The 12,888-nt window shown below is 43.0% G+C and overlaps 2 protein-coding genes across 8 annotated transcripts in view; one reads left to right on the top strand and one right to left on the bottom strand.

Annotated features, from left to right (window-relative positions):
* Positions 1–260, bottom strand: part of BFAR (bifunctional apoptosis regulator) — a 34,070-nt gene extending 33,810 nt beyond the window's left edge. The window contains exon 1 of one of the 5 annotated variants that reach the window (XM_027043205.2): positions 117–260. The gene's annotated coding sequence lies outside the window, so the exon portion shown is untranslated. Of the gene's footprint in view, positions 1–10 lie in introns of all 5 variants that reach the window. The other 4 variants (XM_027043204.2, XM_053213591.1, XM_027043206.2 and 1 more) reach the window with 4 other exon arrangements.
* A 3,575-nt stretch (positions 261–3,835) lies between these two features.
* The window catches only part of PARN (poly(A)-specific ribonuclease), a 164,191-nt gene continuing 155,138 nt past the window's right edge, over positions 3,836–12,888 (top strand). Inside the window, exons 1-5 of one of the 3 annotated variants that reach the window (XM_027043209.2) lie at positions 3,836–3,996; positions 4,445–4,522; positions 5,945–6,024; positions 6,490–6,557; positions 6,642–6,723. In XM_027043209.2, coding sequence (XP_026899010.1) covers positions 3,978–3,996; positions 4,445–4,522; positions 5,945–6,024; positions 6,490–6,557; positions 6,642–6,723 — 327 coding nt within the window. In that variant the 5' untranslated portion in view covers positions 3,836–3,977. The remainder of the gene's footprint in view (positions 3,997–4,444; positions 4,523–5,944; positions 6,025–6,489; positions 6,558–6,641; positions 6,724–12,888) is intronic. The other 2 variants (XM_027043208.2, XM_015067244.2) reach the window with 2 other exon arrangements.

The following is a 12,888-nucleotide window of genomic DNA, read 5'->3' as shown; positions in this document are numbered from 1 at the left end:
TGGGGCTTACCACTCTGTTCCTTCCGGGCCCACCCGGCCGCCGCCCTCCTCCCGGACCCCCACGGAAGCAGAGGAAGAGGTGGCCACTTCACTTCCGGAAGTAACCGAAGACTTACTGGGGAGAAGAGTGCCCCGGCCCACGACCATAGAGGAGAAGCCGCACTCTTCTCCCAACCCTCTCAACCCCGCGACCTCCCCGCTGCCTAGAGCGGCCACTCCCCGGCCGAGGATTTCGGCGCATGCGTGCCACCGCCGGCCCCGCCCGTTCCTCTCTAGAAATAAACTCGGGGCCCCGGTGGCGTTACCCCCAGAGGGTGAGGCGAGTGTCTGGTTCAGGTCCTCTTGGGAGGTTGTGTCTGTGTCTGGAGGAAACAGCTTTACCCAGAACTTAAATAAGACCGCACTGTACTCTCCACAAAGATTTTTTGCAGAAAATCCCAGGACTTTGGCGGAAGTTCTCTGTGTAGTGTTAAGAACGGGAATTAAAGTGACTTTATGAACCTTTTTTTCTCCCATTGTTTCGGGGCGTTGAGAATTCTTGCTGGGTATTTTTAAACAACTGGCCTGGAGTTTGTTAAACTGATCATTTGGAGTGACATTTTTCTTTCTAACATAACAGATTGGCAAGGAATTAAAAGACTGGTCCTATGCTAGGGCAGGGAGTGTGAACTCAATTTCTGGAGGGTAATTTGTGTCAGTGTCAGTGTGTATGTGTGTGTGATACGACATAAAATTCACCATTTTAACCATTTTTAAGTGTACAGTTTAGTGGCATTCAGTACTTTCACGTAGTTGTACATCTATCATCAGCATCCATCTCAAGGACTTTTTCACCTTAGCAAACTGAAAATCCATGCTCATTAAGTATTTCCAACCCGCACTTTCTCTCCAGCCTCTGGGAGCCACCTTTCGACCTTATATCTTGTCAATGTGACTTCGCTAGGTACTTCACGTGAGTGGCATCATACTGTATTTGCCTTTTTGTGACTGGCTTATTTCACTTAGCATAATATCCTTAAGGTTTATCTACCTTGTAACGTGTCAGAATGTCCTTCCTTTGTAAGGCTCGATAACATTCCATTCTAAGTATATACAACTTTTTGTTTATCTGTTAATGGACACTGGGTTGTTTCCACCCTTTGGCTATTGTGAATAGTGCTACTAAGAACACGTGTGTGCAAATACCTATTCAAGCCTCTGCTTTCAATATTTTTAGGTGCATGCCCAAAAGTGGAATTGCTGCATTACATGATAATTCTATTTAAAAAATTTTTCAGAATCTCCATACTGTTTTCCACAGCAGCCACACCATTTTAGCTTGCCACCAACAGCACACAAGGGTTTCAGTTTCTCAGCGAAGGGATGTGAAAGGATTGGAAAAAAAGAAAGGCAGCTCTTTCTGCCCACAGGTCCTGTCCCAGTGCTTTAATAAAACCACCCTTTTTTTGCGTCAAAAAAAGGGGAGGGGATGGGAAAGGATATCTCATTACTGTTTTGCTTTGTGTTAGTGATGCTGAACATCTTTTCATGTGCTTACTGGTGATTTGTGCATCTTTGGGGAAATGTTTATTGAAGACCTTTGACTATTTTTTTTAATCAGGTTCTTTTTTGTCATTGAATTGTAGGAGTCCTTTATGTATTGCGGATATTAGTCCCTTATCAGATATACAGTTTGCAAATATTTTCTCCCGTTACATGGGTTGCGTTTTCACTTTGATGATAGTATCCTTTCCTGCACAAGTGTCATAAATTTTGATGTCTGATTCATCTATTTTTTCTTTTGCTGCCTGTGCTTTGGGTATCATATTTAAACAATAAAATCATTGCCGAATACAATGTGAGGAGGCTTTTGCTTTATGTTTTCTTCTAAGAGTCTTATAGTTTCACCTCTTACATTTAGATGTTTCATCTATTTTGAGTTAATTTTTTAAAATGTTTATTTATTTCTTTAGAGAGAGAGAGAGCATGTGTGAGCAGGGGAGGGGCAGAGAGAGAGAGGGAGAGAGACCCAAGCAGGCTCCCCTCTCTCAGTGCAGAGCCCAATGTGGGGCTCAGTCCCACAAACCTTGAGATCATGACCTGAGCTGAAATCAAGTCAGACACTTAACCAACTGAGCCACCCAGGTGCCCATATTTTGAGTTAATTTTTATTTTATATATAATTTTTATTTGGTATAAAGTAAGGATCCAACTTCATTCTCTCCCATGTGGACATCCAGTGTTCCCAACACTATTACTGGCAAGACTGTTCTTTTCCCACCGAGTGATTTCAGCACACTTGTATATCATATGTCCTTAAATGCAAGGGTTTATTTGGGGGAAGGTCTCTATTTCATTGGTTTCTAGGTTTTTCTTTATGCCAATACCACACTGTTCTGACTACTGTAGCTTTGTAGCAAGTTTTCTTATGTATTTATTTAAATTACTTAAATTTTATTTAAATTACGTAAAATTACTTATTTAAAATTATTTAAATTACTTAAAATTTAAATTTAAGTGCCCTATATATTTAGTAGTTTCTGTATTTGACTTTTTTTTTTTTAAGTAGACTTCACACCCAGTGTGGAGCCTAAAGCAGGGCTTGAGCTCATGACCGTGAGATGAAGACCTGAGCTGAGATCAAGAGTCCAACGCTTAACTGACTGAACCACCCAGGCACCCCGTATTGCACTTTTTAAGCCGAAACAAAAAACGGCAGAGAAATATTTCAAGCCTGAGTTTCGACTACTTATCATATTTTTCTCCTTCCCATTTCCCCTGAACTCTAGAATTCACATTTACTCTCCGCTGTTCACATTAAGATAGTTGACATAATTACCTATATGTAAATTTCCACTGAATGAGGCAAGGGAAATGAATTTGTTGAGGGAATTGGTGGGGAAAATATGGCCAGACTCTTATGTGTTCTTTAGAATATTTAATACTGCATTTTGGGGGGGGGAATGGTCATCTTTTTTTTTTCAAAAAACAGAACGGATTTTGTACTCAATAAATGTCAAAGTAAGGTGTGAACGCAAGGGAATTGTGGCAAGGCACAACTCTAATCCTGTCTTACATTGACGCAGCACTCTACACTTCATAGACATCATCACCTATCCTCAACCCTATTTAGTGGATGAGAAGATCGAGGTTTAGGAATGATGAATACGTTCCAAACCTAATTAATGGCAAAGGTAGCCTTTGAAAGCTGGTCTTCTAACCAACTACATAGTCGGCTTTTGTGAAAGATGAAAGTGAATTCATTCACTCAGCTATGTTTATCGAGCATCTACTATGTATCGACACCGTTGTAGGCTCTGGGGATCCACAGTATACTCCAAACCAACCAAACCAAGACTTCATCTATTTTGTTCGCCAGTCCCGGTGGCTAGTGCAGTAGGTCTCAGCTTTGTATTCTCTTCACCTCTCTTAGGTAACCCTCCCTCCAGTTATCACCCCCCCCCCCCCCCCATTATTTTTATGGCAGGACCGGGCTCTCGCTCTTCATAGCGCTGATTGTGTTTCCAAGTGGCAAGTTTGATACCTGCCTGACTTTCCCCCTTTTCCCCCAAGTTAAGCTCCAAAGGGGCAAAGATTTTGTCTCCTCTGTTCAACACTGTATCCCCACCCGTTTGAGAGCGCCTGGCGCATAATATCGCCAGGAAATATTTGTTCACCAATTGGGCGTCAAGACATGATTATTTCTTAATCTGAACTTGCTGTCCCACGTCTGGCCTCGCAAGTTAGCCCAAGTCTTGGCGATTTCCATAGCCACGCCCCTTCTCCAGCCCTGAAGTAGTGAAAAGAGCCCAGGCTGGCCCCGCCCCCGCCGCTGACGCAGACACACGTGACGCGCGCCGGCGCGCGCTGTTTCCGGAAGTCGCCGCCGCGGTCTCCGCCGCTTCTGTCTTCGCTGCTGCTGCGGTCCCAGCGGAACTTTTCGTGTAGAACGGCCGAGGCGGGCCCAGGCGGGGCCGGAGTTCCGGCCACTCTGCAGAATGGAGATAATCAGGAGCAGTGCGTGTCGCGCCGTGCATCACCCCGAGACTCAAGGCCCCCTCACCCGGCCTGCTAGGCCCAGACCAGCGCCGGTGTGCTTGGCGGGGCCTGGGGCTGAAGCATCCCCTCAGGGGTTTGCCTCCCCTGAAGTCTGTGAGCTTTAGGGGGTCTTGTCCCTGCCTTGTCCTGCCTTGTCCTGCCCGGGCGTCCCCCAGGGCTGTGTGCCTCTGTGGCCCGTGCACCCTCGGGGCTGGTCTTCCTCCGGCCCACGCACCCACTGGGGACTTGATCCCCTCCCACCATGCACCCCTCGGGGACTTGATACTCTGTCTTGTTTATCCCTCTAGGACTTGTCCTCCTCCCGCCTGAGGTCTCAGGATCTTCCCAGCCCTTCCCTTTCCCATTAGGAGCTCTTGGGCAGGAAGCCCGGCCACCGGTTCTGAGCCTCTTCTCGGTTTCTCCGCAGATTTTAAGAGTAATCTTCAAAAAGTGTACCAGGCCATAGAGGAGGCCGACTTCTTCGCCATCGATGGGGAGTTTTCAGGTATCCCTCGCTTGCAAGCTGGGGGCTAGCGATGCATAGCCAACGCTCCTCGTGACCCTCTGACTCCCCGACCCCCCCCCCCCCCCACTTCTGCCTGCTGGCCCCTCCTGTTTGTGGCCTTGGGCGTTGGTTATATGAGTCTCAACGATTTCTCTTAAGCGTTTCAGTGGCATGGAAGACGTGCACTGGGTTTGTGAGGGTTACAGATAGAGATTATGGTTTTGGTGCAGCTTAAAACTGACATGCACGTGGTAGGGTAAAGGTCAGGCTTTTTTGTGCGTATGATAAAATATACATCACTAAAATTTACTGTTTTATTTTTTCTAAAGATTTTATTATTTTTTAAGTAATCTCTGTACTCAGGGTGAGACTCGAACTTACAACCCCGGAGATAGTCATAGCCTCCACCAAGTGAGCCAGCCAGGTTCCCCTAAAATCTTACTATTTTAACCATCTTTAAGTGGTTTTACAGTTCAGTGGCATTAAGCACATCCACATTGTCTTGCATCCATCTCCAAAACTTTAACATTTTATCAAACTGGTATTCTACTAATTGGACAGTAACTCCATTTTTCCCTCCCCACTGCCTCTGGCAGCCATTATTTGTGTCTTCTATGAATTTGACTGTTCTAGGTACTTCCTGTAGGTGGAATCATCCGATATTTTTCCTTTATGACTGACTTTAGCGTCAGGCTCTTGGAGGTAATGAAGGTTTTCCTTTATGCATTAGTGGAAGTGTTCATTGCCTACCTCCGCATGGGTGTGTATGTGTGTGTAATGCTTTACCAACACTTACAGGTGCAAAGTTTTTTTCTCCCCCTTTGGATGAAAGACTAATTTCTGAGTTTTTGAAGTCAGTGTGAACAATTGCTATAGATAGCCACTTTTGCTAGCAGATTTTATGTTAAAAACACTTCAGACCTTTCTAAAGGAAATATGTTCCTTACCTTTAAGCATGAAGTGTTAAGCTGGAGTCAGTTCACTGAGAAGCTGTGCTTTCACCAGAAATAAGTTTTCTCTTTGACCTTCAAAATTCCTTTGTTGTGTATAGATCTTTCTTCAAACTGTTAATCAAGACTTGTACTCTAACAATAATATACGTCATGTTTCCTTGATGTCTGATTATGCAGTAATCCTTTTGAAAGCAGAAAACTTAATTATAGAGATTGCTTTCTTAAGTCATTACTGTGTTTTGAAACCTATTTTAGACCCTGGAACTGGGTCTAAATGGAAGCATTTACATCTCTGAATTCGTTATTACAGAGTTCAGCTTGGTGGTCAGTGAAATTAATACTAATTTTGAAAAAGTGAAGTAAGGAGTGCTTTCAAGTAATCTTAATTCATAAGAAAATGAAATTACACAGCCTTTGAATAGTTGACCTTTTTATATTAGTGTTAAAATTTTTTATTTATTAAAATTAGGAATCAGTGATGGACCTTCAGTCACTGCATTAACAAATGGTTTTGACACTCCAGAAGAAAGGTATCAGAAGCTTAAAAAAGTAAGTGAAAATCTTTTTCCCCCCACGTTGGTCTTCCTTACGTTGAATCGTAAAGAAACGTTGTCATAAACTTGCACGTTAACTTCTCTAATCCCAGCTGTGAAATGATATTTTAGTGATGTTAAAAAACAACAGCAAAAATAATTGTTTGCTGGAAAACATTTGGGGAAGGTTTACTATTTTCATTGTTAATTTGATTGATAGGAAGTATGATGGGGGGATAGTAATCATTTGCAGATCGGCCTACTGTGATGCTCTGGTTGGTGGATAGGTGGTTAATCAGGAAAAATATTAAGAAGCATTTATAAGTTAACGCTTCTGAATCAAAAGGTGTAGCCTGTTGTAATCGGAAGTATTCTGCTAAAAGTCCAATTGAGTAGTTAGAAACCCCACCTGCCTGAGTGTACTCTTGTCACATTGAATATACAGCATTGATTTGACAGGTGTTTTGTTTCCCTTTTCTAGCATTCCATGGACTTTTTGCTGTTTCAGTTTGGCCTTTGCACTTTTAAGTATGACTACACAGATTCAAAGTAGGTTGTTTTAACAAGCAGTGGATTTCTTTTCTCGTGCTATAATGTAGCCCACTAAGACCCCTTTTATCTTATTTCCCCCAGGTATATAACGAAGTCATTTAACTTCTATGTTTTCCCGAAACCCTTCAATAGATCCTCGCCAGATGTCAAGTTTGTTTGTCAGGTTGGTAGCAGAATTGATTTTCTTCTGTTATGAATTGTTGATGAGGCAGTAACGTGGAATCAGAATTCTTTTTTAAAATTTGGTTCTACTACTACCTTTGGGCTTTCGGCAAGCTGTTCCACCTCTCGGACTTGCAGTTTTAGGATTGTGAATGAACAACACTGCTGTCTTCCTCTTTGCTTCAGAATCAAGAGATAAGAGCAAGAAACAGGCAGATGGAAACCAGAACACGAGGTGTATTGTGAGCAAAGCTGACTTTGGGAACATGGCTTTGTTGGGGACTTTTAACATCTGGCCCCTGATTTGAACCCATAGATCAGGTCCTTCAGGCTTCTTCCCACCCCTTTATCTTTGTTCCCATCTCTAAGGGTGGAGCTTTATTTTCCAGAGGAATAAGTATGCGTGTATCTCGTTTAAAAAGAGAGAACCCAGTTGGGATGAGCACTGGGTGTTGTATGTAAGCCAGTTTGATAATAAATTGTATTAAAAAAATAATAAATAAAAAGAGAGAACCCAGAAGGGGCTACACTGCATACATATGCTTATTTCTTTTTCCCAAGTTTCCCAGTTAGGAAAAAGAGTCCACGGTTTGCCCCTGAGGAGGAGAGGGCATACTTTCTGAGCCATGGTAAGGATACAGGGAGATTTCCCTTTAGAACATCACCTTTAGAATTGGAACCCATCTGTTTGACACTAAATATCAGTTTCCTCTTACTGTATTCTTAATAATCTGTGATAGTGATAAGGAGGGTGTGAAAAAGCTGTGTAGTATATGGAAATGTGATTAGGGCTGAGGGTCGATCTTGTTTTCCCTTCCAATCTTGTGTCCTCGCTTCTCTCCGGGTGGCATTATTAGTTCATGTGAGTCTTGCCATCCTTCCCTTCTCTTCCACATAACTAGGAACACAGCTGGGAAAGCCTGGGGGTAAGCTTCTGAGTGACTGAGCCGTACCAGATTCTTTGTGTAATATGGCAAGAGAGAAACAAGTGAAATAATGAGTTATTCATATGTCTGGGGCTGAAGAGAAAAGGTAAAGGCAGTTTTGGTCTTGTAACCTGGCTTCTCAAATTACCAAGTAGGCCTTTATTCAGCAATTGGTTGATAACTACTTAACAATTCCCTTAGTAGGGGATACTAATGAGACAGTATTTATAGATTCTAAAGTTTTCCAGCGGTACCAGGAGAAGACAGAAACGTAAGTGGGTTCTATGGCTTTAGCCGGGAGTCAGTCAGGCAAAAGTGGACACTGGCCATGAGACACCTTTGGATGATGCTTTGTTCTAAAATGCCACCACAAGTACAGTTATTCTAGGAGATCCACTAGAAGTGGATCAGAAGAATCTACCTGTTGTACAAAGCTATTCTGTGGCTACACCTGGAATATTTAATGCAATCTAGTTGCTAGCCACTCCCTAAAAAAAATACGATAGATTTGAACAGGCTAGAGACCCCTGTCTAAAATGGACAATGGGATAAGCGTGTTAACAGTGTTTTAGTCTGAAAAAGCAAAGGCAGAGAAAAGATTTACACTCAGTATGAACTTGTGAATTGTTTGGCTGGAGTGAATGATAGTATTTTTGGGGCGTCTGGGTGGCTCAGCCAGTTAAGTGTCCGACTTCGGCTCAAGTCATGATCTCATGGTTCGTGGGTTCGAGCCCTGTGTGGGGCTCTGTGCTCACAGCTTGGAGCCTGGAGCCTGTTTCAGATTCTGTGTCTCCCTCTCTCTCTCTACCCCTCCCCTGCTCATTCTCTCTCTTTCTCTCTCTCTCTCTCTCTCTCTCAAAAATAAACAAACATTAAAAAAATTTTTAAGTGAACAATAATATTTTTGAATTTTCTTATTTTTGGTTCTCAATCTAGGGTGGTTTCTGTTTTGTTTAAAATTCTTTGAAAGAATTTTTTTTTAATGTTTATTTTTTGAGAGAGAGAGAGAGTGAGCAGGGGAGGGGCAGAGAGAGAGACACACACACAGAATGGGAAGGAGGCTCCAGGCTCTGAGCTGTGAGCACAGAGCCCGACACAGGACTTGAACTCACGAACTGCAAGATCATGACCTGAGCTAAAGTTGGATGCTTAACTGACCGAGCCACACAGGAGCCCCTGTTTTGTTTAAAATTCTAAGACTGCAGCACTTGCATCTTACAAGGAAGTTAGCTTCTTGACTCACAGAGCAGGGTGAAAATTGTGTCTGGTCAAAAACCACTCTTGGAGGGCACCTGGGTTCACGAGTTCGAGCCTAACATCAGGCTCTGCACTGACAGCTCAGAGCCTGGAGCCTGCTTTGGATTCTGGGTCTCCCTCTCTCTCTGCCCCTTCCATGCTCGCTCTCTCTCTCTCTCTCTCTCTCTCTCAAAAATAAATAAAACACTAAAAAATTTAAAAATTAAAAACAAAACAAAATATGAGATCATGATCTGAGAGCCAAAATCAAGAGTCAGACGTTCAATCCACTGAGACACCCAGGCGCCCCCATGTTTCGCTTTCAATATGGTATTCAATAAATTACATGACATACTTAATGCCATATTATAAAATGCTTTGTGTTAGATGATTTTGCCCAATAGCAAGCTAATGTAAGTGTTCTGAGCACGCGTAAGATAGGCTAGGCTAAGCTGCAATGTTCAGTGGGTCAGGTATACTAAAAGCAGTTTCAACTTAACACTATTTTCGACTTAGAGTGGGTTTATTGGGGCATGCACCATCGTAAGTGGAAGAAGTTCTGTGTATGTATACATGTATGTAAAAGCTAGAAGACAGATGGGGAAGGAGGTGGCACGTGGAAGAGGGTATTAAAAAAAGAAACTCGTTTCTTACCCTAGAGTCAGGAGGAGTATTTTCATATGTCACAGTCATTTACGTATTATTGTCAGTGAATTCAACATTTGATGTTCAGCTAGAAAAATGGAGAGAAAGAGTTGAAAACAATGTGAATGCCTAAATATAGATGGTTGCCAGAGGGGAAGGAGGTAGGTGGATGGGCAAAGTGGGTAAGGGGAGTGGAAGGTACAGGCTTCTGGTCATGGAATGAGCAAGTCATGGCAACAAAAGGTACAGCATAGGGAACACAGTCAGTGATGTTGTAATACTTTTGGAGGGTGACACGTGGTAGCTACCCTTGTGAGCACAGCATGACATACATACAGAGATAGTGAATCACTATGTTGTACACCTGAAACTAGCGTGATATTATATATCAGCTGTACTCAAAAAATTTTTGAAATAATGTAAATACCTGCCATCCCACAGGATGGGTACCTTCCCTGGGAGTGTGTGTGGTTCTCAGTCTGCCCATTCTTCCATATCCTGTCCAGTGTGTGAGCATCTCACTGTGCATACAGACGCTTATTTTGCAAGGAGCACCTTCAGTTGCTTTGTTTCCAAACTCTATCTGCTTTAACAGTGATAAGAGCTTTCCAAGAGTGATTTTTTTAGAAAAAAATTTTTATATTTATTTATTTTTGAGAGAGAGGGAGAGAGAGAGCAAGCAGGGGAAGGGCAGAGAGAGAGGGAGACACAGAATCCGAAGCAGGCTCCAGGCTCTGAGCTGTCTGCACAGAGCCCAACGCAGGGCTCGAATCCACAAACTGCGAGATCATGACCTGAGCCGACGTCAAGATGCTTTACCGACCCCCATGATCTTATGGTTTTGTGAGATTGAGCCCCGTATCGGGTTCTGCACTAACAGTGCAGATTCTCTCTCCCTCTCCCACTGCCCCTTCCCTGCTTGTACTCTGTCTCTTCTCTCAAAATAAAAATAAATAAACATTAAAAAAAGAAAGTGAAACACAGAATGGTTGTAAGTGCTGGTGTTTGCATGGCTGACTGAGAGCTGCGGCTGGTGCCGCTGTCCAGTATCGTGAGTCTTGTACTGTGTATCACTAGTCTGGAAAAGGTCCAAGTTCAAAACTCAAAGTATAGTTTCTACTGAATGCACCACCATGAGGTGGAAAAATCCTGACTTGAACCATTGTTAAGTCAGGGACCATCTGTATCTGTGTGTCTACACACATGTATGTAACTTTAGTTCTTTTCTTTAATATACACAGAATTCTGATACTCATACTTTAAATAACTTGCATTTTCCACTCAACACAGTTTGTACGTATTTCACAGCGTGGATGTGGGTAATTTATTTAATTTGAATTTAAAAGTTTCCAAAGGTTCTCTATTTTAAATAATGTTAGAGTCAACGTTCATGTGCAGTGTATCTTTGTGTATATGTAGGAATTAAAAAAAATTTTTTTTTAATGTTTATTTATTTTTGAAACAGAGAGCACGAGCAGGGGAGAGGCAGAGAGAGAGGGAGACACAGAATCTGAAGGAGGCTCCAGGCTCTGAGCTGTCAGCACAGAGCCAGACGTGGGACATGAACCCACGAACTGCAAGATCATGACCTTAGCCGAAGCCGGACGCTTAACAGACTGAGCCACTCAGGTCCCCCCCCCCCCCTTTTTTAAGTAAGCTCTACATCTAATCAGGGGCTCAAACTCATGACCCCGAGATCAGGAGTCGCATGCGTGTTCCACTGACTGAGCCAGCCAGGTGCCTCCTGTATGTAGGAATATTTTTATAGGATAGATTTCTTAGAAGGGAAATTGCTGAATCATAAGGCATATGCCCTGAAAATTTTGATGGAGGCTTGAGATTGTCATCCCAAATAACTGTGCTTATTTTTTGAATCCTGAAAATGATACATTTAGGATGAATCAAAATTAGTGGATACTAAGCACAAATATATTGTGTAGGTTCAATGGATTTTTTTTTTTAATTATGGTAAGAAATACATAACATAAAATTCACCATTTTAAGTAATTCTAAGTTCAGTGGCATTAAGTACATTTCTCTTGTGTAACCTGAAAGGTGGTATTTCAGTGGAAAATACAGAGCTTCAAAAAGGGATAGATGAAATTTTTTGTTTTACATTTATTTATTTTTGAGAGACAGAGACAGAGTGCAAGTAGGGGAGGGGCAGAGAGAGAGGGAGACACAGAATCTGAAGCAGGCTCCAGACTCCGAGCTGTCAGCACAGAGCCCAACGCAGGGCTCGAACTCATAAACTGTGAGATCATGACCGAGCAGAAGTTGGGTGCTTAACCAACTGAGCCACCCAGGTGCCCCGGAAAAGAGATGCAGTTTTAACTGGATATTGATTTTATTTATTTTTTTTAAAGTTTACTTACTTATTGTGAGAGAGGGAGTGAGCATTCGTACCATGTGGGAACAGGGGAGGGGCAGAGAGAGAGAGGGAGAGAGAAGGAATCCCAAGTAGGCTGTGCTCACATCACGGAGCCCCGTGCAGGAGAGATCCCAACAACAAGGGGATCATGACCTGAGCTGAGATCAAGAGTCGGATGTTCAGTGACTGAGCCACCCAGGCGCCCCTGACTGGATATTTAAAGGAAAGGAGGTTAGGGTGTTTTGGAGTCTAGTGAAAGGAGGACAGAAATGCCTTTCCGTAATCCATCTTTCAGCGCCTCTGTCAGTGGGGGAATGTTTTGTGGGCAGAACTGCAAATATTGAGGCATGGTGGACAGAAAGGAGGCTTGTGGCCCAAGCCAGAAGACATTGGATCTTGGTTCAGAACAAGATAAAAAGGGAAGATGTGGAGGGAAAAGTTGCTTGTTCTAAACCACAGAGAAGCTGGAGATGGTGAAAATAACGTGCATGCACCCGAGTGTGTGCGCGCGCGCGCACGTGTGTGTGTGTGTGTGTGTGTGTTTGCGTATGTTTGTGTGTGTGCACGTTTATGTGTGTGTGTGTGTATGGTAGGGGGTTAAGATTGCCATTTACATCTCATCACTTTTTAAGAAGAATCTGTTGTTGATAAAGATAAATATAGTGTTTACTTCTTAGCATAAGGCTTACAAAATGAGTCAAGGAAAAATTGGAAGAAATAAAAAATGAAGACAGGATTCCTACAATATGAATAGAACACAGAAATTTGTGCTAAAGAAAGTCTCTGCGCTTCCTAGCAGCTAAGACAGGGGAAACACACAATCGCTTCTGTGGTCCACAGGATCAGCACAAACCAGGGCTCGGAAGTAGAGCTTTGCTCAGGCTAGAGGCCTCAGGACGTGTGCCTTTCGTTATTGTATGGAAATCACGCATGTAGAAACCCTTGTCTTCAGCTGTAGCTTAGCGTGAACACCGTCACGAGTGTAATG

This window comes from Acinonyx jubatus, chromosome E3 (assembly GCF_027475565.1).
Source record: "Acinonyx jubatus isolate Ajub_Pintada_27869175 chromosome E3, VMU_Ajub_asm_v1.0, whole genome shotgun sequence".
Classification (NCBI taxonomy): domain Eukaryota; kingdom Metazoa; phylum Chordata; class Mammalia; order Carnivora; family Felidae; genus Acinonyx; species Acinonyx jubatus.
Note: the sequence above shows the minus strand (reverse complement) of the source record. Positions and strands in the feature narration are given on the sequence as shown.